A 27,730-nucleotide genomic window follows, 5' to 3' on the forward strand; every position below is an offset into this window, starting at 1 on the left:
TAAGATTGTAAAATATAAAATAACCTGACTTGCCTGTATCATCATACATTTTCCTGGTTAATCTTGCTGAATGTGCTGCATTATAGCATTAACTTTGTAATGAAAAGAGTAGTTTTAAGAAAAAGGTATGGACAACGTGATTTCCCTTTTTCTTTCTGGTAAGATTAGTATAAAAAAATCACCTTTGCTCCTAGATTGATTGATTGTTACTTTTTTGTTTCTAAGAAGGAGGGGTTGGAAATTTCTTCACCTTCTGAACTTTGTCATTTAATTTTATTATTCTTACAGGGAATCTATATTACTCTTCTCTCCCATCAAAATGAAAATATTTTTAATACTCTCTTATTTACAATGTTTGCCACAATAAATTTCTCATGATAATTTAAATTACTTTAATGATATCATTTAATGCTTAAATTAGAATCCCTTTTTCCTTTTACACATGGAATCAATTTTCTCTTTCGAAGGAAATATCATATTGATATATGTCTCAATTATTTGCTGATAGGATGTTTGGATCTGGCCGAGAACATAACTTTACACGTCCCAATGAGAAGGGAGAGTATGAAGTGGCAGAGGGAATTGGTTCCACTGTGTTTCGAGCTATTCTGGTAAATGTTTCTTTCTTATGTGTATTAACTTAATCATACAACCCCATCTTGGTAGTTACTTGGATTGGGAGCAGGGTTCTATTTGGATATTTCTTTGAAAGTGTGAATGATACTGTTTTTCTTTTAATACCACTTAATTTAGCTTTGTTTCAGTACATAAAGATAATATGATATAAACAAATGAATTTTATGACTTTTGGGAAGATAGAGTAGGGAATAATTTATCTCTCAGTTCTGCATAGGCAGTTCTTTCAAATATATATTAGTAACATTTCTAGAGTATTATTTTGTCCTCCTTCGTTCTCTTAAATAAATCAAATAAATTGATTATTTTTGCTAATGTTTTAGTCATATAACCAGCAATATAGAACAGTGTAGAACTTACGAACATTTAAGTATCATCTCCAATATATTTGTTAGCATCTGTTTTTTTTTTTTTAATTTCAGGTTAATATAAGAGTATATACGATTAGGTTACATTGTTTGAATTTGTTAGGTAAAATCGAAGTTGCAGATGACTTATATTGTACCTGCTAGGTGAGAGCTTATAATATCCGCTCCCATTTTTGAATTTACATGTGTTTTTCTCTCATGTGGGCATCATTTACTAGATTCATGTTAATATTGAGTAGACTGGATGCTTGCCTTTCCATTCTTGTGATACTTAAGAGAGTGTTCTCTAAATCCTCCCAGGTATATATAAATATAAATTCTTCGTCTTTCTTTATGGCTTAGTATTCCATGGCATATATATACCAAAGTTTATCCATTGTTGGTTTACCAGCAAACACATGGAAAAATACTCTTGTCCCTAATCATCAGAGAATTGTAAATCAAAACCACCTTGAGATATCATCTAACCCCAATGAGAATAGCCCACATCACAAAGTTCCAAAGCTGCAGATGCTGGCATGGGTGCAGAGAGAAGGGAACACTTATACAATGTTGGTCAGATTGCAAACTAATACACTCTCTTTGCAAAGTGTGGAGAATCCTCAAAGAGCTAAAAATAGACCTTCCATTTGATCCTGCCATCCCATTACTAGTTATCTAACCAGAAGAAAAAAAATCATTTTACCATAAGGACATTTGCACTTGTATGTTTATAGCAGCTCAATTCACAATTGCAAAGATGTGGAAACAACTCAAGGGCATCTTTGTTTTTTGATTGTTTTTTGAGATAAGGTCTTGCTCTGTCATCTGGGCTAGAGTACAGGGGCATCATAATAGCTCATTGCAACTTCAGACTCCTAGGCCCAAGTCATCTTCCTGCCTCAGCCTCCCAAGTAGCTGAGACTGCAGGCATGTACCACCCCACCTGGCTAGTTTTTCTATTTTTCTTTTTGTAAATATAGGGTCTTGCTATGTTGCTCAAGCTGGTCTTGAATTCCTTTTTTTTTTTGAGACAGAGTCTCACTTTGTTGCCCTTGGTGGAGTGCCATGGCATCCTCAAATCCTTGGGCTTAAGCCAGCGGTTGTCAACCTGTGGTCACGACCCCCTGCATATCAGATATTTACATTATGATTCATAACAGTAGCAAAATTACAGCTATGAAGTAGCAATGAAAATAATTTTATGGTTAGAGGTCACCACGACATGAGGAACTGTATTAAAGGGTCGCAGCATTAGGAAGGTTGAGAACCACTGGCTTAAGCAATCCTTTTGCCTTAGTCTCCTAAGTAGCTGAGACTTACAGGTACCCCACACAACGCCCAGCTATTTTTAGAGATGGAGTCTCGCTCTTGCTCAGACTTGTCTCGCGCTCCTAAGCTTAGGCAATCTACCTGCCTTGGCCTCCCAGAGTGCTAGGGTGCCACCACATGAGCCACCATATCTGGCCTGGTCTTGAATTCTTGACCTCAATTGTTCCTCCTGTTAGAATTGTAGGCATGAGCTACTGCACCCAGCATAGCATCTTTGTTTTAAACCTTTTTTTTTTTCTTTTAGAGGTTTTAACCTTTTGTTTTGAGGACTATTTGAATTTATATTACAGAGTCCTTATTTGTAATTTCAAGCCAGAGATAAAGATTTGATTTGATTTATCGTGTGTGACAGTTTATGCCACAGTCAGAAAATATAGTTGTTTTTTGTCTTTGTTTTTGAGACAGAGTCTCATTTTGTTCTCCTGGGTATAGTGCCATGGCATAATACCTCACAGCAACCTCAAATTCTTGGATTCAAGTGATCCTCTTGCCTTAGTCTCCCAAAGAGCTGAAATATAGTTTTCTTAAATAGCTTTGAGGGGAGGGAATATCCTGAGATGGAAGACAGGGAAAATAGTTGATCTTTATCAGGCTTTAATATTTCCACTGATGCAATAACGTTAGAAATTATATTATTACTGTGGTTCTGAATGTCAAGAAGTTTGAAATGGGTGTTAATTTGGGTATGAGGGGGTGCTTTTTCAGCTGTCCATACTTGTATCTAACCCCCTATCAAGTGGACAAGAAGAATTTTTTTTTTTTTTTGTTAAATCACAAATAGCATTCTGTATTTGTCATTCTTAAAAGCCTAAATTTTAGATAGATTCTTGGACTGGTGATTCATATCCATCAGCTTGTTCAACTTTAGCACCTGTCTCATCCCCAGTAGCTTTTTCAGAACTAATGCCTTCACCATTTAGCTGCATGAGTTTTCCTGATTCAAACTTGGCTTTCTTCAGCATTTTTACTTTTCTAACAAAGACATCCTGGAGAGGATAAACAGATTGGCCTGCCTTTTCTGTGTCTTTTCCAATGCTGTCTGGAATCAGTTTATTGACAACTTCTTTCAAGTCCTTTGTCTGCACCTCTCTGGTCATGATTGCCATCATTTTCTTCTGGATTTGGTGAACCTTTGGTGCTGGGCATAAGAGGTCTTCTATTTCTGATTGTTGCATTTTTTAGTAAAAACATTGGTAGTTCTAACATCCACATGAGCTTCAATCATAGTGTGCCATTTTTCTAGCCATAGAACATATTTTGTCATGGGTAAGATCCATGCCATGAAAGTTAGGCAGTTTTTGCCCTGAACATCTTCAATAATCAGCTCGAATTTTCTAAATGCAACTTAATCATTGTGCAGATCGGCAAAACTCTCTTCAAACCTTTGAGACCATCAGATGCGATTCTGGTTCCTTGAGTGCTGGTGACTAGTGTTTTTCCAATATTTCTTAATTGAACATAGCAGGTGCCTTCATATCATACCAATCTTTCTTAGAAAATGGATCAGCCACCCTCTTCTTGGCTCCCTTTTTGCCGCCTTTTGTAAGGTTCTTGTTCTTGCTGACCGCCATGGTGGTACTCAGTGAGCCAAAAGGCTAGAAGAATTTTTATAATTTGGCTATGGAGTAACTTAACTATAATTCTAGGGCCAGCCCTTAACAACCTTTTAAATAGATTTTTGAAATAACTAGTATGGATTGCTATAATATGGCATACCAAAGGACAGTGCTTAGAAGAAGAATATCTAATTGTGCATCTTGTTTTACGTATTTTGATACTTGAATATGACCTCGCAATTCTTTACTAAAAACCTTACATTTTGTTCAATTCTCTAGATAATATTTAAGGTAACTCTTTAAAGGTATGTAATTCAAGGTATATTATTCAACTTCCTTTTTAAAATAAGTTTAAAATTTTGTGGTAGATGTGTAGAAAAATAACTTATAAGAGGAAAATATATATGCATTGGTATGATGTAGTATAGAAAAGAGATGAATTAGGTAATGGGAAGAACTGGGTGTGACTCTTATCTCTGCTATTATAAATGATTATATAACTGGGTAAGTCAGTGAATTGCGTTGGGTCTGAATTTTCCTTATAAAATGAATAAGTTGTTAGGTGAACTAGGGTCTCATTTAACTTTAAAATTCCATAATACTAGTGCTCTACTATTTCAAAAAATGCCAGCAACCCAATTTTAATAATAAGTTTTAGCTATCTTATGATCCAGATGTTTTATGTATTCTTTACTTTTTTTTTCCAGGATTACTATAAGACAGGAATAATCCGTTGTCCTGATGGCATATCTATTCCTGAACTGAGAGAAGCATGTGACTATCTTTGTATCTCTTTTGAATATAGTACTATTAAATGTAGAGATCTCAGTAAGTATGATGTTGGTGTGTGAGTGGTTTGTAGCACTTATATTATAATGAAAAACTTGAAATAGTGCTTTTTACCTGGTTAAACTTCAAATATTTAATTGAATTGTGAGTCATTCTAGTACCATGCAGATTACTTTATGGATGTCTTCAGAGACATTGGTAATCTTACACGATTTCCTAAATATCTTTTTAACTTTAATAATTTTTTAAAGAACTCTCCTACATTTCCTCCTTAACTGTTTCCTGTATCATTTGTTATCAGTATTTATCTTGTAGCTTAGGAGCCCTGGCTTTGGTCAAGACTATCATTTGGCTTCATTCTTCAGATGACATCATTCAAAATTTTATAATTTTTTTGTATTACCATGTAAGATAATATTATGAACTCTGTGGTAGATACAAGTAATAGTACTTGTCAACAAAGATTCTAGATTGAATCTCTTTAGCCCTCATTCTCACATGGATTAAATGACTTTATCTAAGAACTTCGAACATCGTCTCAGAGCAGTGTCTAGAACTTTGAAATCCCAATTCTTTGATTGCTTTTCTTCTTACCACCTCCCTAGCTCTCCCCACCCCCACTGTGATGCAGTGCCTGAGAATAGAGGTGATTATATACAAACAAGTCAAAATAGCATGTGAGAAGTATTAAATGGTGACTTGGCTATTCAGTAGTTGGAGGAGTTCAGAGGAAGGGGAAATCATTGTGGGCTAGAGGGATTGGGGAAGAGTTTAGTAGAGACAAGTGGTAAAAAATGAGTAGTAATGGTTTAGAAAGAGTAGAGAGGTTATTTTGAGAGCTGAGTTTTTTGGATTAAAGGTGTGACAAATATACTTTGGAAATAATTTAGTTGGAGAAGAGAATTTTATCAGGGCCAGAAAAAAATGGGAAGTAATAGGTGGGCCAGATTATGGAAGGCTTTTAATACTAAACTAATGTTCATAAATTTTATCCTTTAGAAAATGGTAAGCCATTTAAAAGTTTTGTACATGTGGCTTATTGCCTTATGCTAGCCCCATATGTATGATTATATTTATTACCTAAGCTCAACCCTAGCTTGGCAGAGTGGTGTCATACCTTCTTAAAGATTAATGTGTTAGAAACTAAATGGGACATTTTTAAGGCAGTCTTCCAGCATGTTCAGTTATGATCTAACTTCTTAAAAGTCAGTGGCATAAAGTCTATCCTTAAGTACCATTTTTCCCCCAAACGTTCTTTAAAGTCTCCTTAAAAATACTGATAGGTGGAATAAAGAAGTAGATGGTCCACCTCTGAGTCCAATTCTGAGTCCAACATCTGGAGTATGCAATTACAAGTTTGCACAAAGTTGTTGTTTTTTTCACATCTGAAAAAATAATTTTAGTTGAGACCATGAGCATTCTGGTTTGACTTCAGGTTTTTTGTCTTTTTAGTCAAGGGACCATTTTGATTAAACTTTATATAATTAGATGTTGAATTTTGGTGACTGGTAGCTTTTAAAAAAAAATCAGAGGTTTTTACCAGATGATATGAATTTTAGTTCTGCATTTCCTGCATTACCTTGTCATCACTATTACAAAGTTGGGCGGTTAAGTTTGCAACCTCATCGTAGAAAAAGTGCTACCTACCTCATTGCTGAATATGACTATAGTTACCTTCAAAATACTGCTTAGGAAGCTATGCACTGAAGCCAGTACCTAGTTCACCCTTCAAAGCACTTTTTCTAGTATGAGTTTGCAAACTTAATTGTCAAACCTCATAAGACAAAAGATCTCATGGCCATTCTAGAAAAAGAGTTACAAAATTGGTTTGAATGGTAGACAAAGCACTGGTCGCGTGTGCATAGCTCTGGGAAGACAAGGCAGGAGAATTGCTTGAGGTCAGGAGCACTAGCCTGAGCAAAGTGAAACCCTGTCTACTAAAAATAGAAAAAAGAAATTAGTTGGGTATAGTGGTGTGTACCTGTAGTCCCAGCTACTTGTGAGGCTAAGGCAGAAGGATTATTTGAACCCAGTAGTTTGAGGATACTGTGAGCTAGGCTGAGGCTGTGACATTCTAGCCCAGGTGACAGAGAGACTCTGTCAAAAAAATAAAATAAAATAAGAAATACATATATATGTATTATGAAAAACAGAGAGATTCTCCAAGACCTTATAAAAAATGACTATATAGAATTTGAAGAAATAAAAGTGGTTTTGTAAAAATGTAAAAGAATACCACAAGTGTAGACTTGAGTTCAAAAGTAATTTTTTTTTCCTGCAAATGTGTGCCTTTACTGAACATTTGGGATGGCACTTTGCTCTGAAATGTCTAGGCTTGTACCTTGGTTTAAGAAAAAATTATATTAGTATTAAATGTTCATCAAATAGAGAGGTCTAGATTTCTTGAGCAAATTACTTAAAACCCTATTTTCTTAGTATCCTCATCTTTAAAATGGAGACAGTATTACTTATCTCACAGAGTTGCTGTGAAGATTAAATGAATAGTGCCTGACACATGTATTAAATAAAGATTTGCTTGAAAAAGATCAGCAAAATTATGATATAAAGGTAGATTAAAAAATAAATATTAAAGAATCTTATACATTCCATTTTATTATATTTCCACATGGAAATATATTGTGAATACGTCTGTCTGTATTATCCTTTATAACAACTTGTTAAATGATTACATAATTATTAGTCATTTATTTTATATATTGAACATTCACTTTTTTAGGTATTTAAAAGGCAACAAAAAAAGACAAAATTTCTGCTGTCATGTTTGTAGTATAGTGGGGAAGACAGAGAAGTAAATTTTGTTATGATGTTAGAGGAAGAATAGGGTGCTAAATGAGCATATGGGAGCCATATGTAACTCAGGAGTGGGTTTGGGGGAAGGTTTCTGGAGAAAGGGGGTGAGTGATGTATTCTAGGCAGAAGGAATGGCGTGGTTCACAGGCAAAAAAGGTGGATAAAGGAGGAACTGACTTGTCAACCTTCTGTCGTACAACTTACATATAATGAAGGTAATCTGTGATAGTTATTATATCCCAACTAGGTATCCATGTCCACATCCAAGAAATTTTGAAAACTTAGCGCTGAACTTGAGAAGGAAGGCCTAGGGCAAAAACAAATGAAAAACAAAATGTGTTTGGATGAAAATGTGGTGGTAAATGAAATTTAAAGTCTGAATAAGCACCACTTCAGTAGGCCCAGGAAAAAAGTCAATATCCATGTAGGAGACAGTGGGACTTCAACTAAAGACTGAAAAAACTGATGTTAATATCCAAGTCTAGCAAGGAAAGGAGGTCAAAAGCAGAACTTGTCTTGAGTAAAAATGTAGAGGTAGGATTTGCTTGTATGTTTTTTCTCCCTCTCTGGTTCTAGCTAATGCTCTGTTTTTCACTTTGTGGCATTAAACCAGGTAGGACTTGAGGACAGGGACAATATATTTTTGACTTTGTGTCCATGGTGCCTAGGATACATAGCGAGAAATCAATAAAGGTTTGTTGAATTAATAAATTATTTTATCCACTCATGCATTTTTTCAGGATCTATTCTACTTATTCTCTCTTCTAGTATCATTAGTCTTTCTCTCCCTTTATAAAGTAATCATCAGGCTCAAACACACTCATATCCGATCTATGTCTATTTTAGATATTAAAAAAAAACCTTATTTATGGCTCAGCACCTGTAGCTCCGCGGCTAGGGCTCTAGCCACATACACTGGAGCTGGTGGGTTCGAACCCAGCCTGGGCCTGCCAAACCATGACAACTACAACAAAAAAATAGCCAGGCATTGGGGTGGACGCCTGTAATCCCAGCTACTTGGGAGGCTGAGACAAGAGAATCGCTTAAGCCCAGAATTTGAGGTTGCTGTGAGCTGTGACATCATGGCACTCTACTGAGGGTGATAGTGAGATTCTATCTCAAAAAAATAAAAAATAAAAATAAAAAATATTTTTAAAAACTTGAGGGCCAAGTGCAGTAGCTCACATCTATAATCCTAACACTGGGAATCTGAGGCAGATGGATTGCTTGAGGTCAGTACAAGACCAGCCTGACCAAGAGAGAGACCTCATCTCTACTAAAAATAAAAAACTAAGGCCAGGCATGGTGATTCACACCTGTAATCTTAGCACTCTAAGAGGCCGAGGAGGGTGGATTGCTCAAGCTCAGGATTTAGAAATCAGCCTGAGCAAGAACAAGACTCCATCTCTTCTAAAAATAGAAAAACTAGCTGGGTGTTATGGCGGGTGCTTGTAGTCCCAGCTACTTGGAAGGCTGTATTTCCACCTTTTACCTCCAACTCCCAAAGACCAGCTGTTTATTTCTAGTTTACCATTAACTTGTCATTTCTCTCCCCCTTCTTTATCAAACTTGTCATTTGTTTCATGCATATAGGACATGTAGTGATGAACAAATGCAGACATTGTCCCCATTTTTGTGGCTTACAATCTAATGGGGAAGACAGACATTGAACAAGTAATAAATACTGTGACACATACAGTGAAGAAATGAGCTGCTGTGAGAAGTGTGTGACAGGGGTTGTGGGGAATCATCTAAGTTAGTGATACTAAAGCTGAAGGAGTGGCAAAGAGCAGGGAAAGCTGACTATACCTAGTACAAAAAGCAGAATGATACGTGCAGAGGCTCTGAAGTAGAAAGGAGTATGACGTGTAGGGAACTGAGAAAGGGCAAGTGTAGCTTGTCTGCAGCAGATGGATGGATGAGTGGTGGGAGGAAACAAAATTTATTAATTTAACAAATATTTAATGACTGACTCTGTACTAAGTACTGTTCTAAGTTTGGGGGATTCAGCATGAACAAACCAAGCAAAATTTTCTATTCTAATGGAATTTATACTCTATTGGGGAAAACAGACAACAACCAAGATAAACAAATGACACATAGTATGTTAGATCATGGTAAACATTGAGACGGAGAAAAGACAAGGGACATAGAATATACAGAGAAGCCTTCACTGTAGAGAAGAATTTAAGTAAATTCTAAGCAGAGGTTAACAGTAAGTGCACATGTTAAAGGAGCTTGCCTGCATGTTTGAAAATAGCAGAGAGACCAGTATAGTTGGAATGGAGTGTTTGAAAATGTTAGTAAAGGTCAGAGAAGTGTAGAGAAGTAACAGAGAACCTAGGTCATGTAAGACCTTTATCTTCTGGCTTGTACTCTTGAGTGAAATCAGAAGCGTTTGGAGGGTTTTAAATAAGTAAGTGATGTGATCTGTAAGGCTGTCATGTGATACTATTTCATTTCTTTTCACACAGAATCCAATGTAGAGTTAGTTGTTCAGTGCTGTAATCTTGATCTGACCTAGGGTTTAAAAGAACCATTTTTTCGCTGGGCACAGTGGCTCACGCCTGTAATCCTAGCACTCTGGGAGGCTGGGGCGGTAGATTGCTTGAGCTCAGGAGTTCGAGACCAGCCTGAGCAAAATAGCAAGACCCCATCTCTACTAAAAATTAAAAAAATAATAATAATAAGCCAGGCGTTGGGGCGGCACCTGTAGTTCCAGCTACTCAGAAGGCTGAGGCAAGAGGATTGCTTAAGCCCAGGAGTTTGAAGTTGCCGTGAGCTATCATGCCATAGCATTTTATCCAGGGTGACAAAGTAAGACCCTGTCTAAAAATAAATAAATAAATAAATAAAATAATCACTTTTTGCTGTTGTTTCAGAAATGGACCAAAAGAGGTTGAGGTATAGAATCAAAGAGATCAATTAGGAAGCTATTGTCAAAATCCAGGTAAGAGAGATGGTAGTAGCTTGGATCAGAGTGGAAGTAGTGAGAAGTAGTCAGATTGTAGATATATTACGCAATAGAATTCTTAAAATTTTTTTCTTTTTTCTTTTCTTTCTTTTCTTTTTTTTTTTAGTTTTTTGAACCAGGTTACACTGATTGCATTTGTTAGGTAAAGTCCCACTTATAATTGTGTTGTTGATTGAATATGGGGTGGGAATTAAAGAAGAGAATTTTTAAGTGGAAGTATGGATTGTCATTAATTTAGATGGGGAGACATTTCATGGGAAGCACAAATTTAGAAACTTGAGTTTGGACATGTTAAGTTTGAAATATCTATTAGATATCCAAGTAGAAATCTTACATGGTACATTGGTTATTCATGTCTAAAGTTCAGGAGAGAAATGTGTCCTAGGGAGTCATCAGTATATGGATAATATTTAAAGAAAAACAATTTTAAAGGATTCATTGTACACACTGATCTATAATCTCTTTTTTCATATGATAGGGCTTTATGGACCAAGTTGTACATTTCAGATTTTTATTTTAAGGATAATACAAGTCATGGGAGGTTTAGACTAGCAGAGACACTTAATTAGATTTGGCTGCTCTGGGAAAATAGGTTACAGAAGGGCAAAAACAAATGTTGGGGGAATGTAATTAGAAGGCTTTTGCAGTAGCTTTGATCATAGTTAATGATGACTTGGACCATGTTGGGGGAAGGGGATGGAATATGTGTGGTTAACTATTACTGTGTAACAAACCATACCAAACTTAACGTGAACTATGCCCATTTTATTACTGTCACACAGGGCACAGCAGAGGTGGCTTAGGGTTGCTTCATCATGTCTGGAGCCTCATCTATAAAGAACTAAAGGGCTAGAGTAACTCAAGGCTTGAGGCTTCATTCACATGTTTGGTTCCTGGACTGGGATAACTCAAAGACTAGGCTTAGCTAGAAATGTCAGAGTACCTACGTGGGGCCTCTCCATATGACCTGGGCTTCTCAAAGCCTAATGGCTGGGTTCAGAGAGGAACCATTTGGAGACCAAGCATTACAGAGCAAGGCAAAAATGGCAAACTTTCTCCTGTTAGCCTATGAAGTGATGCACTATCTACCATGCTCCCCTGGTTACAAGCAAGTCTTTGTGACCATTCTGATTAAAGGGGAGAGGATCATCAAGGTTACCTTGCAGAAAAGTTTGTGACATAGATTTTGCAACCGTCTTTGGAAAATATTGCCTGCCAGAAGAAGAAAATGGCACAATTCAAGATATGTTTAAGACTTGGGAAATGACTTAAATTAGAAGGTGAAGGAGGAATCAAGGATTTATTTAATTATTTGACTAATTAAGTGCCTCTGGTATGCCTAGCACTATTCTGAGATGGTTCTGAGAACCTTTTTTTATTTGGAAAATACTGCAGAGAGAGACATGATAAGTTCAATTTTAGATATATTGAGTTTGAAATGCCTGTGAGGTAGTATCTAAGTAGAAATTTCCAGAAGGCAGTTGTATATAATGCATTGCAAATATAGAAGACAGTAGAAATAAATTCGATAATTCTCATGTAGGGTTCAAGAAAGAAAAAAAAAATTTAAATTGTCTTGAAATATTAATACGTAGTATTTAGTGAACAGGTAGAGGAGAAAAGAGTTGCAAAAGTTGCTAAGGAAGAATGGCCAGAAGTGAGAAAAAACAAAAATGGAAACAAACAAACAACAACAACAAAAAAAAAAAACCCAGGATAATTATATCAGTGTTTCTTAGGGATAAGGTATGTTTCAAGAAAGAGGGAGTAGTCAGTGTAAGAGATTCAACTTAGAGGTCAGAGAAGAGTGAGAGCAAAAGATGTTTGTTGTCTTTAACAATACAAAGCCTCTTTGGAGACCACAAGAGCAGTTTTGTAGAGTAGTGAGACTAGAAAACAGATTAGAATTAGTTCAAGCTGGGCATGGTTCTATAGTTCTGCTACCCAGGAGGCTGAGTTAGGAGGGTAGCCTGTGCCAGGAGTTTGAGGTTGCGGTAATCTATGATCAGAGCATGCATTACAGCATGGTCAATTGAGTGAGACCCTGTCTCAAGAAAGAAAAATATACGTACGTGTGTGTGTGTATGCACATGTGCATGTATGTATGGCCTTTGGGTACAGGACTGAAAAAAAATGGATTCAGAAGTTAGGGGAAAGAGAATTTGTTAAGATACACATAGGGAAATTTGATTATAAAGGGAATTTATGTATTTATTTTTTTGAGACAGAGTTTCATTCTGTCACCCTGAGTAGATGCTGTGGCATCATAGCTCATAGCAACCTCAAACTCTTGGGCTCAAGTGATTCTCTTGCCTCAGCCTCTGGAGTAGCTAGGACTACAGGTGCTTGCCACAGTGCCCAGCTAGTTTTTCTATTTTTAGTAGAGACCAGGGTCGTGCTCTTGCTCAGGCTGGTCTCAAACTCCTGAGCTTGAGCAGTCCACCCACCTCAGTCTCCCAGAGTGCTAATATTATAGGCACGAGCCACTGTGCCCCACCATAAAGGGAATTTTTAAAAATAACAATGGGCCCCACTGTGAAAAATAAATAAATAATAAAAATAATAATGGAAATAGCCTATCTAGAGAGAGACATGGGTAAGTAATAATAAACAGATTACTAGGTGATCAAATGATCACCAATAATAATATAATAACCAATAACTCAATATATTTATAGAGACAATTTGTAGGAAAGGAATGCTTTCCCCTGGGAGACTAGATTTGAGTTCTAGTGCCCCTCTTTAACCCTCTTCCAATGTTTTTACACACACACTCATGTACACAGTTGCTTCAGCTTCTCCTGCCAGGCTAATGGAATAGCATTAGCCACTGAGATGGTATAGCCTTAGGTAGGTGATAGGACATTGCTATTAAAGTAAGGGTAAAAGAAAATGATTAGGTTAGTACAGGTGAGTTTATGACCATGTATTTAGGAACTTGTAGTTGTTATGTCTAACTTAAGGAGAGTGAAGTCTATTTTTTAGCCCTCTCACTGCTAGGGTGAAGTCCTCTATAAAATTCCTGTTTTTCCCTGTATGTTGTATTTTGCTTGGCCTTTTGCCTACTTTATTCCAAGTCCTTTTGACCTATCTCATCTTACTTCTTTTCTTACAGTGAAATATTAATGCTGCTTGTGAATAACTTTCTGAGAGAACATATGGGAGTGGAATATGAATAATTTGAAAAGTCTTTTCTGATATACTTTAAGGCATATGTAACTGTATATGCTTATGGAAGATAATTCGATATAGTGAAAAGTGTACCTTGGGTAGGGATGAGGTTTCTATTCTGATTTTGCAAATTCATTTCGTAACTGTAGGTAAAATTACTTCATGATGTGTAAAATGAGGAAGCTTGTGTTGGATGTTCTTTAATTGGCTCTTCTTGCTGTAAGATTCTACAATTCTGTAAGAACTCCTTGGAAAAGTTTTGGTAACTAAAAAATAACCAGCAAATTAACTGTAGGGTCCCAATATAAAGACTGAACTAATTTGGTGTTTTATTTGTGCTTTGCTTCTGCTTTTCTTTTGTTTATCTGCCATTCAAAAAAAATCAAAATATTTTTGTGGGTTTCATTTCAGGTGCCCTAATGCATGAGTTATCGAATGATGGTGCTCGTAGACAATTTGAATTTTATCTGGAAGAAATGATCCTCCCTCTCATGGTAGCCAGTGCCCAGAGTGGGGAACGAGAATGCCATATAGTGGTGCTTACAGATGATGATGTGGTTGATTGGGATGAAGAATATCCACCACAGATGGGAGAAGAATATTCACAAAGTAAGTATTGTGACATGTTTTCTTTTACCGGAATCACTCCAGATTATCTCTTGCTTTTGTAAAGAAAGAACTCTTACTGTACACCAGGGATCAGCAAACTATATAGCTTGTGGGTCAAAGCTAGCCTGGGGCCTGTTTTTACAAATAAAATTTTATGTATCATCTATGGCTGCTTTCATGCTACAGTGGCAGAGTTGAGTAGTTGCAACAGAGACTGCATGGCTTGCAAAGCCCAAAGTATTTACTGTCCCGCCCTGTACACAAACGGTGTGCTCTACCCATTCCATACACAGAAGTGGTTTGCTTTTATTGACTATCTGGATCTTGATAGATTTTTTTCCTTGTATTTAGAAGCATCCTGGAGAAGTAGGTCCTGGAGTAGATTATAAAAGTAGCTTTTTTTTTCTTTTTAACAAAGAGTTTTTGTCTTTTGCATTAATATAGAAGTTTGAATTCATTGATTTTGAGGGTAACTTTAATTTTTACTTAATTTTTCTGAATATATTTCATTTTTTGCCAAGATATTATAACGTAAAGAAGATTCATTTGAGAAGATAGAGATAGCCTTTTTGGCTGGATTTTTCTAAATGCGATTATAAGACAGACACTGTCCTTTCTGATCTTTTTTTAAACAGCGTATATGTTCCTGGAGAATACAGTGTCCCTTCATAAAGCTTTGTGGAACTATAGATTTTTTTAGGTATTTCTGACTAAAACAGCGTATCTTGAGCAGCAACTATTTTTCTTATTCCATTTCTAAACTTTTCTGATTAATGCCTTTTTATTTTTTGGTTAGAGAATCTCTTACATTGTTTTTCCTGATGATCTCGTATTAGTATTTTTTTTTTTTAACCAGTTTCATAGAGTAAGAACAATAATTGAAATAATGACTCAAGGAACTGAGTAAAATAGTCTAGCATCCTATTCTATATTCTAGTCTGTTGACTTGTTAAGGATTAGAATTTAAGGAAAAAGTATAAGAATATTTAGCCAGGTGTGGTGGTTCATACTTGTAATCCCAGTACTGTGGGAGGCTAAAGCAGGAGGATTTCTTGCGCTCAGGAGTTCAAGGCTTGTCTGAGCGAGAGTGAGACCCCGACTCATGAAAAAAATTGAAAAACCCAACGGGGCACCATGGCAAGCACTTGTAATCCCAGTGGGTTCGGAGGCCGAGGCAGCAGGATGCCCACAGCCAAGTCTGAGGTTGCAGTGAGCTACGACGCCATTGCACTCTGCTCAGGGCATAGAGTAGAACTCTGTCTCAACAAAACAAGAAAAAAAAAGAATATAGAAAGTACCCAAACCCTTTAATCTCTGAATTTTCCATCTTACATACTCTTTCCTAAAAACAAAACAAAGCAGACTCCAAATGATATTCTTTCTGACTTCTAAAGTAGATTTTCAGAAGATTATTCTAATACAAATTATGATAGCACTTTTCAGCATTTATGTTGAGATAATTCCTTTTCATGATGTACTTCAGTGAGTGTTGTGAGTCTTTTATGGATAGTTACAGTAATAGCCATTTGTGTTGCGATTTCCTCAGTCCTAGGCTCTTTGCTGACAACGATTTTCTATAATAATATGTGGAATAAAAAGTTGAACAAAACACAAGAAAAATGAAGGATTACTAAAAATCAAAAGAAGTGTAGTAAATTATTTTTTGTAAAGAAAAAGGAATGAATAAGTTTATAATTTATGTTTGATTTTTCAAAAGGTTTGACTCCAAGAAAGTAGAGCCAACTATAGAACACAGAAATGACATAGTGAAAAAGGAATTATGATAAACCTGCCTTTTTGTTTTCCATTCCATTGTTGAATTTCCCATTTCAAATTTTTTCTTGTTTTCTTATTTTTTTATCTTAAGCTTTGAAGCTTTAAAGTACTTAATTATTAATTTTTACTTAATTTATCTAAATGTTTCATTTTATGCCAGTATGTTCCAACCTAAAGAAAATTTATTTGAAGAGGTAGCAATAGTCTTTCCAGCCTGATTTTTCTAACAGACACTATCCTTTCTGAGATGTCAAAAAAATCCTTGTCTTAAAATATCAGCAGTCTTAAAGATGTATTAATAATAACAGATTTACCCCATGAGTAGAATTTGTATAAGTATTTTCCTTTTATTGACTCTTAAACCAGCATGTTTGGTTTGTGAGTGTGTTTTTCTTTTTTTGAAAAAACCTTTGCAGTTCACCTGTTAAGGGAGATAACTCCACCTGAAAGAGAGAAGGCGAGGAATGTCCATCAGTCTAACTCCCTGAAGTTCCCAGCACATTTGGAAGACTCAACATGTTGTCAGTGGAATGTCTGTCCTTTGCAAAGCCAGTTTGCTCTAAACAGACTAACCTAGGCAGAACTTGCTCGAATCTGCCATTTTTAACATCAGTATTAAATGAAGCTGTTCGCCTGAATGGAAATCAATTTGTGGGGAGGGTCTTCGTCTTTTGGGAAATTATTAATAGTTGCTCAATCCATGAAATGTAAAATGTTATCTGTTTTCTTCTCTTTGACGAGGCAGTTTTTCCCCTTCTAGACTAGGCCTTGTAGGCATGTTAGTAAAGTCCTTTATTTTGCCCACTTGATAATGATGTAATAGTGACATCATTTTTGAAACTTGGGGCAGATCCCCTTTTGATACGTGTATATATGATGTATTTTTCAGAAGGAAATTCTTCCTATGGATTGGGTTATCTGATTAGTTGTCAAAGCTTTTCTTGTTTCCACTTAAGTAGACATTTGCTTCTACATTAACTGTACTGAATATTGTTCTGTCATGTTGGCTAGTCATCCTTTGGCATTACTGCATCCATTATGTAGGCTTTTAGGGTTGTTAGGTCTCTTTAATCAAGATACATGTAAGTTTATCTCTAAGTACTTTGATTTTAATACAAAAAATATTTTTGTGTTTTGTTTCCAGTTATTTATAGCACAAAATTATATAGATTTTTCAAATACATTGAAAACAGAGATGTGGCCAAATCAGTTTTGAAGGAGAGGGGTCTTAAGAAGATTAGATTGGGAATAGAAGGTAAGACATTTCAATTAATTTGCTTTTGAAAAAACAGTTTAAAATCAATTAGATCCTATTTATTTTTTGAATACTTTGAGAAAAACTCTGGCATAACTACTTTTTGAAAATTCACATAAAAGCAATATTAGTAGCCTACTACTGTCTTAAAGTTAGCTTATTTTTTTTTCTTTTTTTTTTTATTAAATCATAGCTGTGTACATTAATGCGATCATGAGGCACCATACACTGGTTTTATAGACCATTTGACATATTTTCATCACACTGGTTAACACAGCCTTCCTGGCATTTTCTTAGTTATTGTGTTAAGACATTTATATCCTACATTTGCTAAGTTTCACATGTACCCTTGTAAGATGCTTATTTTCAAGTTAAATACAAATTACAAAACTTTCATCTTATTTAAAATGCATACATTTTTGATAGGTTTTTACTTTATGATTTAAATGAATTTTTCCATATGCCTCAACAGATGCTGCTTTTATTTTAAAATACCCTTATTAAGAACAAAATATCTTTCTTGGCATGTCATGGCATAATATAAAGAGTAAAGGCTCTGAAGCCAGATTGCTTGTGTTCAAATCCTGTGTCTTCCTAGCTGAATGACCTTGGTCAAGATACTTAAAATCTCTGTGCTTCAGTTTCTTTATCTCAAATGGGAGCATTAATAAGTACTTAATAAGGTTATTGTGACATTAGAGTGAGTTAATACATGAAAAACACTTAAAACAGTGCCTGGTACATGGTAAATTCTTGGTATGTGTTTGTGATTGTGATAATGAAGATAATAGTGCAGATCAATGGCCTGGTTGGGCTGTTGGAAATCATAGTAATAGGCTGCTGAGATGTTAGAAGAATAATCAGAAACAGGATTTTTGCACAGGAAAGGGAGGAGATTTGGGGCTTAAAGAGCAGTGGAATTGCTGACATCTGAACCATCACTGGGTGCATCATTTTACGAACAATGGGATTTAGCAGCTTGGTCTCAGAGCTAGTAAAAAGGCAACTGGAGCCTACTATTTTTAGAATGGAAGGATAGGGAAGGCCTCTGAAGAAGAGACATTGAAGCTGAGGCCTGATGACAAGGATGATTCTAGGAAGAGAAAACAGAAGGTGTAAAGGATTGAGGTAAGAATGAGATTAGTATATTTGAGGTATAGAAAACATAAATATAGCTGGCATAAGTGAGGAGGAGACTTGAAGAGATATAGTTGGTATGAAAGTTGGTGGTAGAGGTAAAGTAGGGTCAGAAGATACAGGGTCTTATAGGCCATGTTAATTAAGTGTACTGGGCCAGGCACACTGGCTGATGCCTATAATCCTAGTTCTCTAGGAGGCCAAGGTGGGTGGATTTCTTGAGGCCAGCTTAAGCAAGAGCAAAATCCTGTCTCTAAAAAAAAAAAAGTAAGTGGGTGTTGTGGCGGTTGCCTGTAATCTCAGCGACCTAGGAGGCTGAGGCAAGAGGATCACTTGTGTCCAAGAGTTTGAGGTTGCTGTGAGCTAGGATGCTATGGCACTGAGGGTGACAAAATGAGACTCTGTCTCAAAAAAAATAAATAAATAAAAGCGTACTGGCCAATTAATTGTCTTAATGTGAATCTCTCAGCCTTTCTGAGCGCCAGATTTTTATCTTTATAGTAGATATAATCCTCTGTATGTCTTTTAGAGGATGGTTGTGATAACCAAATGAAATTTATTAGCAATTGTATCCTTCCCATCCTACTTTCTCTTTCTCTATATGGCTACTACTTTATATCCTTCAAACCCTCTAAAGCCTTGGAACCTCTATGAAATTGCTCCTTAGAACAATTTGCTATATAATTCTTTGTTCAGTCATGAACTGTGAGCTTCTTGAGAGAGGGCAAGTTGCATATTTCATATCTAACATGTGGCCCACTTCTTAGCTACAGGGGATTTTCTCAAACATTGAATAAATGATTTATAGAAAGGCTACATGTAACTTAGTTACTGAAACTGACGACTGTTCTCTGTCATAGGAATAGTAACAGTGCTTTAAGCATTGAGCTAAACTTTTAAACGAATTTCATATAATCATAAGTACCTAGTGGCAAGTACTCCTTACTATTAACCCCGTTAAAAATCATTTAAAATAGTCACACATACATATATATGCATATGTATATCATGATACTTAACCTCTAAATATTTTAATATACATCTCTAAAAACATTTTATCACACCAAAGAAAATTAAGAATAATTCCTTAATATTAATCCACATTAAAATTTCCCAGTGCTCCCCAGAAGTGTCCTTTATAGCTGGTCTTACTAAACCAGGATTCAGTCCTTTTTCACACCTTATAACTAACTGCTTATTATGTCAGATATTTTGATCTAGAATAGTATGCTTATTTGTGACCCTTTCCCATTGACGATTCTGGGCCAATTGTCCCATAGACAGTCCCACTTCTGGATTTGCTCTGTTATTTCCTTGTGGCATCCTTAAGTTTAGATTTAAAGGCTTCATTTAAATCTGTACTAATAAAGTGGGTGACAGCCTGATCCCTCTGTGATAAGATTAAGCTATTTCTTTGTGTCATATTATTTTGATAACATAAGAATGTACAGCTCCCCATTAACCATTATTTAAAAGTTTTTATTTTTTTTATTTTTGCTTGAATCAGTAATTTCATTAGGGATTAGGAATGTATCATTCCTTTTACATTTATCAGCTGGTGGTATTTTGTGAAATGGAGCTTTCCCCTATCAAATGAGGCTTTATGGTTATCCAGCATTATCTCTATTTTTAAGAGGAAGAAACTGAAGCTTAAGAAGTTAAATAATTAAAGCTTCATTGAGAATAAGTAGCAGAGCTTGGTACTTGAATTCAGGTCTCTCTGATTTCAGTCTGTGAGTGGTTGTAAAACAGTATATTAAGTGGAAAATTTTTAAAAGAGGCAGTACACAACATTAAAACAAAACTCTTCAAATTTAAAAAAAAGGCAGTACTGGCAGCGCCTGTGGCTCAGTGAGTAGGGCATCGGCCCCATATGCTGAGGGTGGCGGGTTCAAACCCAGCCCCGGCCAAATTGCAACCAAAAAATAGCCGGGCGTTGTGGCGGGCACCTGTAGTCCCAGCTGCTCGGGAGGCTGAGGCAAGAGAATCGCGTAAGCCCAAGAGTTAGAGGTTGCTGTGAGTCGTGTGACGCCACGGCACTCTACCCGAGGGCAGTACAGTGAGACTCTGTCTCTACAAAAAAAATAAATAAATAAAATTTAAAAAGGCAGTACTACAAGCTTAGATAAATTGGGCTTGAGTTTGGCAAGACAGTAACTAACCAAATGCTAAAGCATTCTTTGCTTTTTCCAACTAATGTGTCGATCAACAGCCGTATTTTCCCATTAAGAGTATAATTTTTTCCTCTTGAAAAAAAAAATACAATAGCCACAATCTGGTGGGCACCATAGCTCAATGAGTAGGGTGCCAGCCACATATACCCAGGCTGGCGGGATCGAACCCAGCCTGGGCCAGCTAAAGATCACAACTACAATAAAAAAAAATGGCTGGGCATTGTGGCAGGCACCTGTAGTCCCAGATACTTGGGAGGCTGAGGCAGGAGAATTGCTTGAGCCCAAGAGTTTGAGGTCGCTATGAGCTGTGATGCCACAGCACTCTACTGAGGGTGACATGATGAGACTCTGTCTCAAAAAAAAAAAAGAATAGCCACAATCCCACTAGAAGTGTTACAATTTTTCTGGGATCAAAGAAAAAATTCAGATTTCCAAGTTGGCCATTTTATTATCTCCTTCACAAAACGTCCCACTCTTTTCTACAGAGTCCCACTCTTTTCTTCACTGCCCTCCCAATCCCAAGTCTCTTAAAAGAAGTCCAACTGGGGGGCAGAGCAAGATGGTAGACTAGAGACAGCTCTTATGCAGCTGTGTGGTGAGATGAGGAGAAAGGACTCCAGCCACCTCTGGCCAGGGAGCCCTGCCCAGAAATAATCAGTTCAGTGGCATAGAGAGGCAGCAGGAGATTCCAGGAGCCCAAGAGGGAGGTTGGGAGCTGCACAGAGGGTGAATACTTGCACACTGGCTGAGGCTGGCTGGTTTGTCAGTTTTCAGACAGAGAGGACCTACCCTATAGCCTTTTTTTTGTGTGGACTTGGGCATTTGGTGGATCACTCTCATTGCCAGTTTTTTATAAATACCAAGTTTTACTGAAACATATACAGGCTCATTTATTTACACATTCTCTGTGGCTGATTTTTCTTTATAGTGGCATTGTTGAGTAGTTTCATTAGAAACCTTGTGGCCCACATCCTGAATTATTTATTGTCTGGCCTTTTATAGTAAGTGTTTGCTAATCTCTGGTCCAAACTAGCACTTCTTACTAGTAAAAAGGAGGGAAGGGATTTGTAATAGTTTCTAAGGACAATTTATCTTCGGAGAAACTGCCATACTGAAATATTTCCAAATCTAGGGTTGTCTTTACCAATTGTCACTTTTCAGTGACTATGATTCAAAGGAGAAAAGTATTAATAATTAGGTAAAGCTGGTTTGGAAACATGAATCTAAACAGACTGCTTGTTTTTTGGGAGTAGTAATGTTAAAATGATATGGGAGGTTAAAATGTTCACCTTGCTGACCTAGGTACAGAAGTATCTAGAACTGCCTGCAGAACTGTACAGCCCTTTGTCATTTAACAAAAAAGTAAAGAAGGGGAGGCAGCGCCTGTGGCTCAAAGGAGTAGGGTGCTGGCCCCATATACCAGAGGTGGTGGGTTCAAACCCAGCCCCGGCTAAAAACTGCAATCAATCAATCGACCTCAAAAAAAAAAAAAAACAGCAAAGAAGGGCAGCGCCTGTAGCTCAGTGGGTAGGGTGCCAACTACATACACCGAGGCTGGTGGGTTAGAACCCGGCTCAGGCCAGCTAAAACAACAATGACAACTACAACAAAAAAAATAGCCAGGCGTTGTGGTGGGCACCTGTAGTCCCAGCTACTTGGGAGGCTGAGGCAAGAGAATTGCTTAAGCCTAAGAGTTTGAGGTTGCTGTGAGCTGTGACCCACAGCACTCTACTGAGGGTGACATAGTGAGACTCTGTCTCAAAAAAAAAAAAGGCAAAGAAAAAATCCAAAGCAATATGGACATGAAGCTTAGGTTTAAGGAAACTAGAAGACTAATTGGCAGTAAATTGCAGGCCTTTAAGTCAGACAATTCTTGTGAAGAAAATGCTTTAGGGATACCAAGGATATGTAGTTAGAGCCCAAGATCTGTTCTAGACCATATACTATTGTGTTGGGGACCAATCCCCTCCATACTCCCACTTTAAGAATATTTCTGGTGGTTGGTGTATTAACTAAAAGGATGGTGATAGGTTATGTGAATTAAATCAGTGGGATTTTTGTTTCTGGCTGGTGAGTAGGTAAATGGAATATTGTTTTTCCTTCTTCAGTTTTTACTTGTTCAGGATCTATAACAGAAAAGCCCTCTCAGGCAAAATTAAGTGCAAAACATTTGCATATATGTGTATCCTCAGTTTTTAAAACTTTTCTTTCCTCCAGGTTATCCTACCTACAAAGAAAAAGTAAAGAAAAGGCCTGGAGGCCGCCCAGAAGTGATTTACAACTATGTTCAAAGACCCTTTATTCGAATGTCCTGGGAGAAGGAAGAAGGAAAGAGTCGGCATGTAGATTTTCAGTGTGTAAAGAGTAAATCCATCACCAACCTTGCAGCAGCTGCCGCAGACATTCCCCAGGACCAGCTGGTAGTCATGCATCCAACCCCTCAAGTGGACGAACTGGATATTCTCCCTATCCATCCCCCATCTGGCAACAACGACCTCGATCCTGATGCACAGAATCCAATGCTGTGATGCTGATCCTTGAAACTATGGCATGCTACTCTTCACATTGACGTTGTACTCTTCCTCATTCTGCACTGCAAGGCCACTCTTCTTCATTGTGAGATGCACATAACAATGTTTAGGATATTGCAGTGTAGGCTTTTTTTAAAGACCAAAGGTAGCTGAATGGTTTTTTAAATGAGTACAACTCTAGCATCCTGAAGTTCCAGTTATATAAATGTATTTGTTTACCAGTAGGTTTGTGAAATTGGTTCTTTGTATGGGGGAACAGTCCTTTTTCACACATTAAGATCTTTTCAGAAGTGGTGAAAATTGGCAGCTGGGGTGCTTTCAGTCTAGATTGATATTCATCACACCCCAGATAAAATGCAGAACATTATATAGTTGCACTTTATATATAAATGGTGGTTAAATGGAACGGTTCAAGCCATTTTATAGTTGTGATGCACAATATAACTTAAATAAGTGCTTCTATCAAAGTATTCCTTCAGTAAAAATGTGTATAGTTTGCTGCCCATGATGTGCAAAAAATGAGTATTTATCTTGGGCTTATTTGAATGATAGGATGAGATTCAGTGCCCGTATCAACAGTTTGGTTATCTCCAGTGCCACTTCACCCTTTAGAGTGAGTTACATGCAGGGATTGTGAACATCAGAGGTGGTTTATAATCCAGTCTGCCTTACCCTTAATCTGTTCACAGATATTTATTTACTAATGCTTTGTTTTCTTAAGAGTTATGGGATAGGAAAATGAAGTGTTTGCTCTTCATTTACTAAATGATTGTAAACTCGAGTTTTTCATCAAAATAAAATTCCATTGTTTTAATGTTTCTGACCAAATTTATAACCACCTTGACCACATTTTTAGCCTCAATAGCAGATTACCTATGTAGTTGGTATAACTAGAACTCAAATAGTAGCTCAAGGAACTCTAACTTGATATATGTGTGATGAGGCACTCAAATTCCCTACTAATTATAAAATATACTACATAAATCCAAAATAATACTAGAGCTGAAAAACAGAATATTTTCTAGCCCAATCTTATGTGAAGGGCAAAATGAATTTACATGGTCATATAATAACCCTAAGTTTCAAAGCCAGTTTCTGATACTAGTTCAATGCTCTTTCTATTGTACATTGGTGTTTTGCTTAGCACGGTGTTCATGTAAATACTATTTTAAATATTCTATGGTCCGATTCAAGAAGGAATCAGAAATACTTAGGTGTTTTGAGTCTGGGTCACTTAATGTTTGAAGCCATACAACAACTGCAAATAGTGGTCAAGAGGGACAGCAGTAGAGAAACCGGTTTGTCACGTATAATCTGGAAGTGATAATTTCAGAGGATTTGAAATTTGTGTGTGAACAGTAATATCTTTGTTCTCACATAAATATAAATTGTAACAATTTACAAATGAACTATTTTAAGACAGCAGTATGTGGAAATTATGCAAACCCCAGAATTGTTATGAAGGCCAGAAAGGCTCTGCAAATGTTACTGGTAGGGATCATCCTTAAACACCCTTTGTAGAAACTGGAGATCCAGCACTGCAGCATGTAGAATTTTTTTTTTCTAATTATTTGAAATGGGAACTATTTATAGAACAAGGGAAACATTTATTAAAAATATTTAACTGTCTAATACATTATACTTTAACCCATATTTATAGTAAAGGATTCTTACAAGGAAGAATAAACAGCTTTATGATACAATTAGTATAAGAAATATCCACATGAGGGACTTTTTTGTAGTGTAAAAACACCATACATCTGAAATGACCATTTGCATATAAAAGCTACCAATGATGCTCTGTGCACAATGATTAAAAAATTCAACACAAACAGAATCCAAAATATACAATTAATGCAAGCTATCCACAGCTAGCCCAATAATCAATGATGAAGAAACACTGGAGCAGGCTTAGTTCCACTTTGTCTGAAGTTATACATAATAAGATTGACTTGTATCAATGGCTCTGAGATGGCTTTTATGAAATCAGTACATAAAAGCTGTTCTCTCCTTATCCAGTAAGCTTCACAGACTGTAAAACTCCACCAGTAATGCACTTTGATACTGTAGCTGTTGCCAAAGCAACATGTAGTGTTTACAGCGGCCATGGTAAGTCGCTAAAGTCAACAGGGCCACCGAGCCCAGCATCTGCTTCCAAGAGGCTCATGATGACAGCCATTGCTGCTTCATCATTACTGGGACTACTTGATCCTTGGTCATTGTCTATCATGTCCATACCTATATGAGGGTTCTCACCTGTGGGAGGAGATAAGGACTGGTCAGTGACAAAAGTACCAAAACATGTTTAGAAAAACTAAGCAATTCCTAAGCACACTTGTAAGAGGGGCTGCTTTTTGGGCTACACAGTTATAATTTTATTATTTTTACACTGCTGTTTTTCAGAGGAAAGAACCAACTTTTTAGAAATGAGAACACAGTGCTTAAAATTCAATAAATGTTAAAAGTATTTACATCAATCTCATTTTAATAGTCTTAATGTAACCTGTTAAGGGAAGGGCATTGCAGAAAGAAAGGCAAACAGGAAGGGAGACATTAGGAAAAAAGATCTAGAAAGACAAGTAGAGCCAAAGATGCATATGATGGAAGAAGCAAACTCTCATCACTTACTGATTTGTAATACTCTCTGAAATGTGTACTGATCACTCTTCTAGGCTTTATCTCCAACCCTACATTGGCCCTCCCTCTGAAGAGACCATGCCACATAGAGGAGAAAGCCTCGGTCTAGGCTGCTCTAACTTACTTTCTCTTGAATTCCAGGGACAAATGTGGATCCCCACCAAAATTCGGACATTTAAAACATTGAAGAAGAGATTTAAATAAATGTTAAACTTATACTATTTTTCTTACCAAGTTTATCTAAACTACTTTGTTATATATAATTTAGTCCTTTTTTTTTTTTGTTGGAGGCAGGGTCTGTTCTTTTGCCCCAGGTAGAGTGTAGAGGGCATCATAGCTCACTGCAACCTGAAACTCCTGGGTTCAAGTAGCTGGGACTATACGCATTCACTGCATCTGGCTAATTTTTTAAAATATATATTTTGTAGAGACAAGGTCCTGCTATATTGCTCAGGCAGGTCTTGAACTCCTGAGCTCAAGAAATCCACCTTGCTTCCCAGTGTGCTAGGATTATAAGTATGAGCCCCTCTGCCTGGCCTCAGTTCAGTTCTTAAAACTTTATGCCAGAGGTTTTGTAAGCTCAATGCAATGGAAATGAATAATAATGCCACTTACCAAGAATAGAAGAACTGTCAGAATATGGATAACCTGGGTTCTCCTGAGCCTGTCCTGGTAATAGGCCACTGGAAGGAATGTCTGGAGTCCCTCCATTTAAAATCTAAAAACAAAAGAGGAAAAGTATCACATTTTCTACTCCTATGTGGAATTTTCAATTAATATCATGTATAATGACCAAGAAAATGAAGCATGTTGGAAAGAGAAGATGGGGTAAGAGGGAAGCTTTGAATAGCTTCAGGTTCTTCTTGGATGATTTCAAATAAGGACTATTAGGAATGGTCACAGTAAGAACAGACTTCTCCCCTAAACTCTTCTTTTGTCTTCATTTGGTTTAGCCCAAACAGGCAACTTAAAAGCTGAATAAAATCCTGAAGAGCATTCAACTACTTGGAATCATGTTGCCCACATATTTCTTTAAGGCCAAGAGCTAAACTGCAGTGAACCCAGTGGGCAGTTCTCCTGTAAGGGAGTAAAACATCTTATAGCAATGATGTTGCTTTAGAAGAAATAGGTGGACTTGTTAACAAGCTGTAAAAAGAAGTCACAAATGAATAAAACACTAGAAGTACATCTCTTATCACCAGGTATACTACCGGTGCCAACTTCAGTAACCTGTCATTTATGTTCTTAACGCTACTGAAGAATGTGATTACTACAACTCAGTAGCAGAACTCCATGTCTCACTCTCAAATCATGCCCCCCCCCTTTTTCCCCCAATCCCCAATATTTCTTCCCCTAGCTGAGTCTCAGACGAGCATCCTTTCAAAAGTACTTGGATGGGGTGAGGAAAGAGTCTAGTTGCTGTCGGATTTCAGGAGAAGCAGTGATTTCCAGCCTTGCCAGTAGGTGGCATTATAATTTTCTTAATTTCCACGGTTCAATTTTTTCAACTCTTAAAAAATTATTGAAAACTCCAAAGAACTTTTATGTAGGTTGTATTTATCAATATTTTTTATATTAAAAATTAATATATTCTTAAAATATAATAAACTCATTACATGTTAACTTGAAAAGTGAGTAGCATTTCAATAAAAATAATAATGGTTTTCCAAAACAGTAACAAAAAATTAGTGAGAAAAGAGTATCACTGTTTTACATTTTACAAGTCTAATAATTTATCTATACAGACTGGAGAACCAGTTGATTCAAGTATATGAACCTGTTGATTCAAGTATATGAAGGAACTCCAACCTCTCCACAGATAAATAGTTGGAAAGGGAGGCATTTTTAATTAGCCTTTCTAAATACTTGAGATATTCTCCTTTGATACTACTAAAACCTCAACAAATGTTAGTTGTAAAGGCTAGTTGCAATGTGGAATCTGAAAACATATCATTGAATTTTTTTTGTACTTTGTTGAAGTCCATTGGTTTATTC

The 27,730-nt window shown here is 36.6% G+C and overlaps 2 protein-coding genes and 1 pseudogene across 13 annotated transcripts in view; 1 reads left to right on the forward strand and 2 right to left on the reverse strand.

The window, feature by feature from the left end:
• BTBD10 (BTB domain containing 10) overlaps window positions 1-23,912 on the forward strand; it is a 96,062-nt gene extending 72,150 nt beyond the window's left edge. For 2 of the 4 annotated variants that reach the window (XM_053560722.1, XM_053560726.1), the window contains 6 exons: window positions 509-611; window positions 4,579-4,699; window positions 14,028-14,225; window positions 16,418-16,522; window positions 17,146-17,256; window positions 22,785-23,912. In XM_053560722.1, the coding sequence (XP_053416697.1) occupies window positions 509-611; window positions 4,579-4,699; window positions 14,028-14,225; window positions 16,418-16,522; window positions 17,146-17,256; window positions 22,785-23,095 (949 nt within the window). In that variant the 3' untranslated portion in view covers window positions 23,096-23,912. The remainder of the gene's footprint in view (window positions 1-508; window positions 612-4,578; window positions 4,700-14,027; window positions 14,226-16,417; window positions 16,523-17,145; window positions 17,257-22,784) is intronic. The other 2 variants (XM_053560724.1, XM_053560723.1) reach the window with 1 other exon arrangement.
• On the reverse strand, window positions 3,131-3,886 carry LOC128564844 (40S ribosomal protein S3a-like; annotated as a pseudogene).
• Window positions 23,913-24,684: 772 nt separating the features above from the next.
• The window catches only part of BMAL1 (basic helix-loop-helix ARNT like 1), a 105,497-nt gene continuing 102,451 nt past the window's right edge, over window positions 24,685-27,730 (reverse strand). For all 9 annotated transcript variants that reach the window (XM_053560717.1, XM_053560716.1, XM_053560713.1 and 6 more), the window contains 2 exons: window positions 26,351-26,453; window positions 24,685-25,354 (listed from right to left, as the gene is read on the reverse strand). In XM_053560717.1, coding sequence (XP_053416692.1) covers window positions 25,194-25,354; window positions 26,351-26,453 — 264 coding nt within the window. In that variant the 3' untranslated portion in view covers window positions 24,685-25,193. The remainder of the gene's footprint in view (window positions 25,355-26,350; window positions 26,454-27,730) is intronic.

Source organism: Nycticebus coucang, chromosome 14 (genome assembly GCF_027406575.1).
Source record: "Nycticebus coucang isolate mNycCou1 chromosome 14, mNycCou1.pri, whole genome shotgun sequence".
Taxonomy (NCBI): Eukaryota; Metazoa; Chordata; class Mammalia; order Primates; family Lorisidae; genus Nycticebus; species Nycticebus coucang.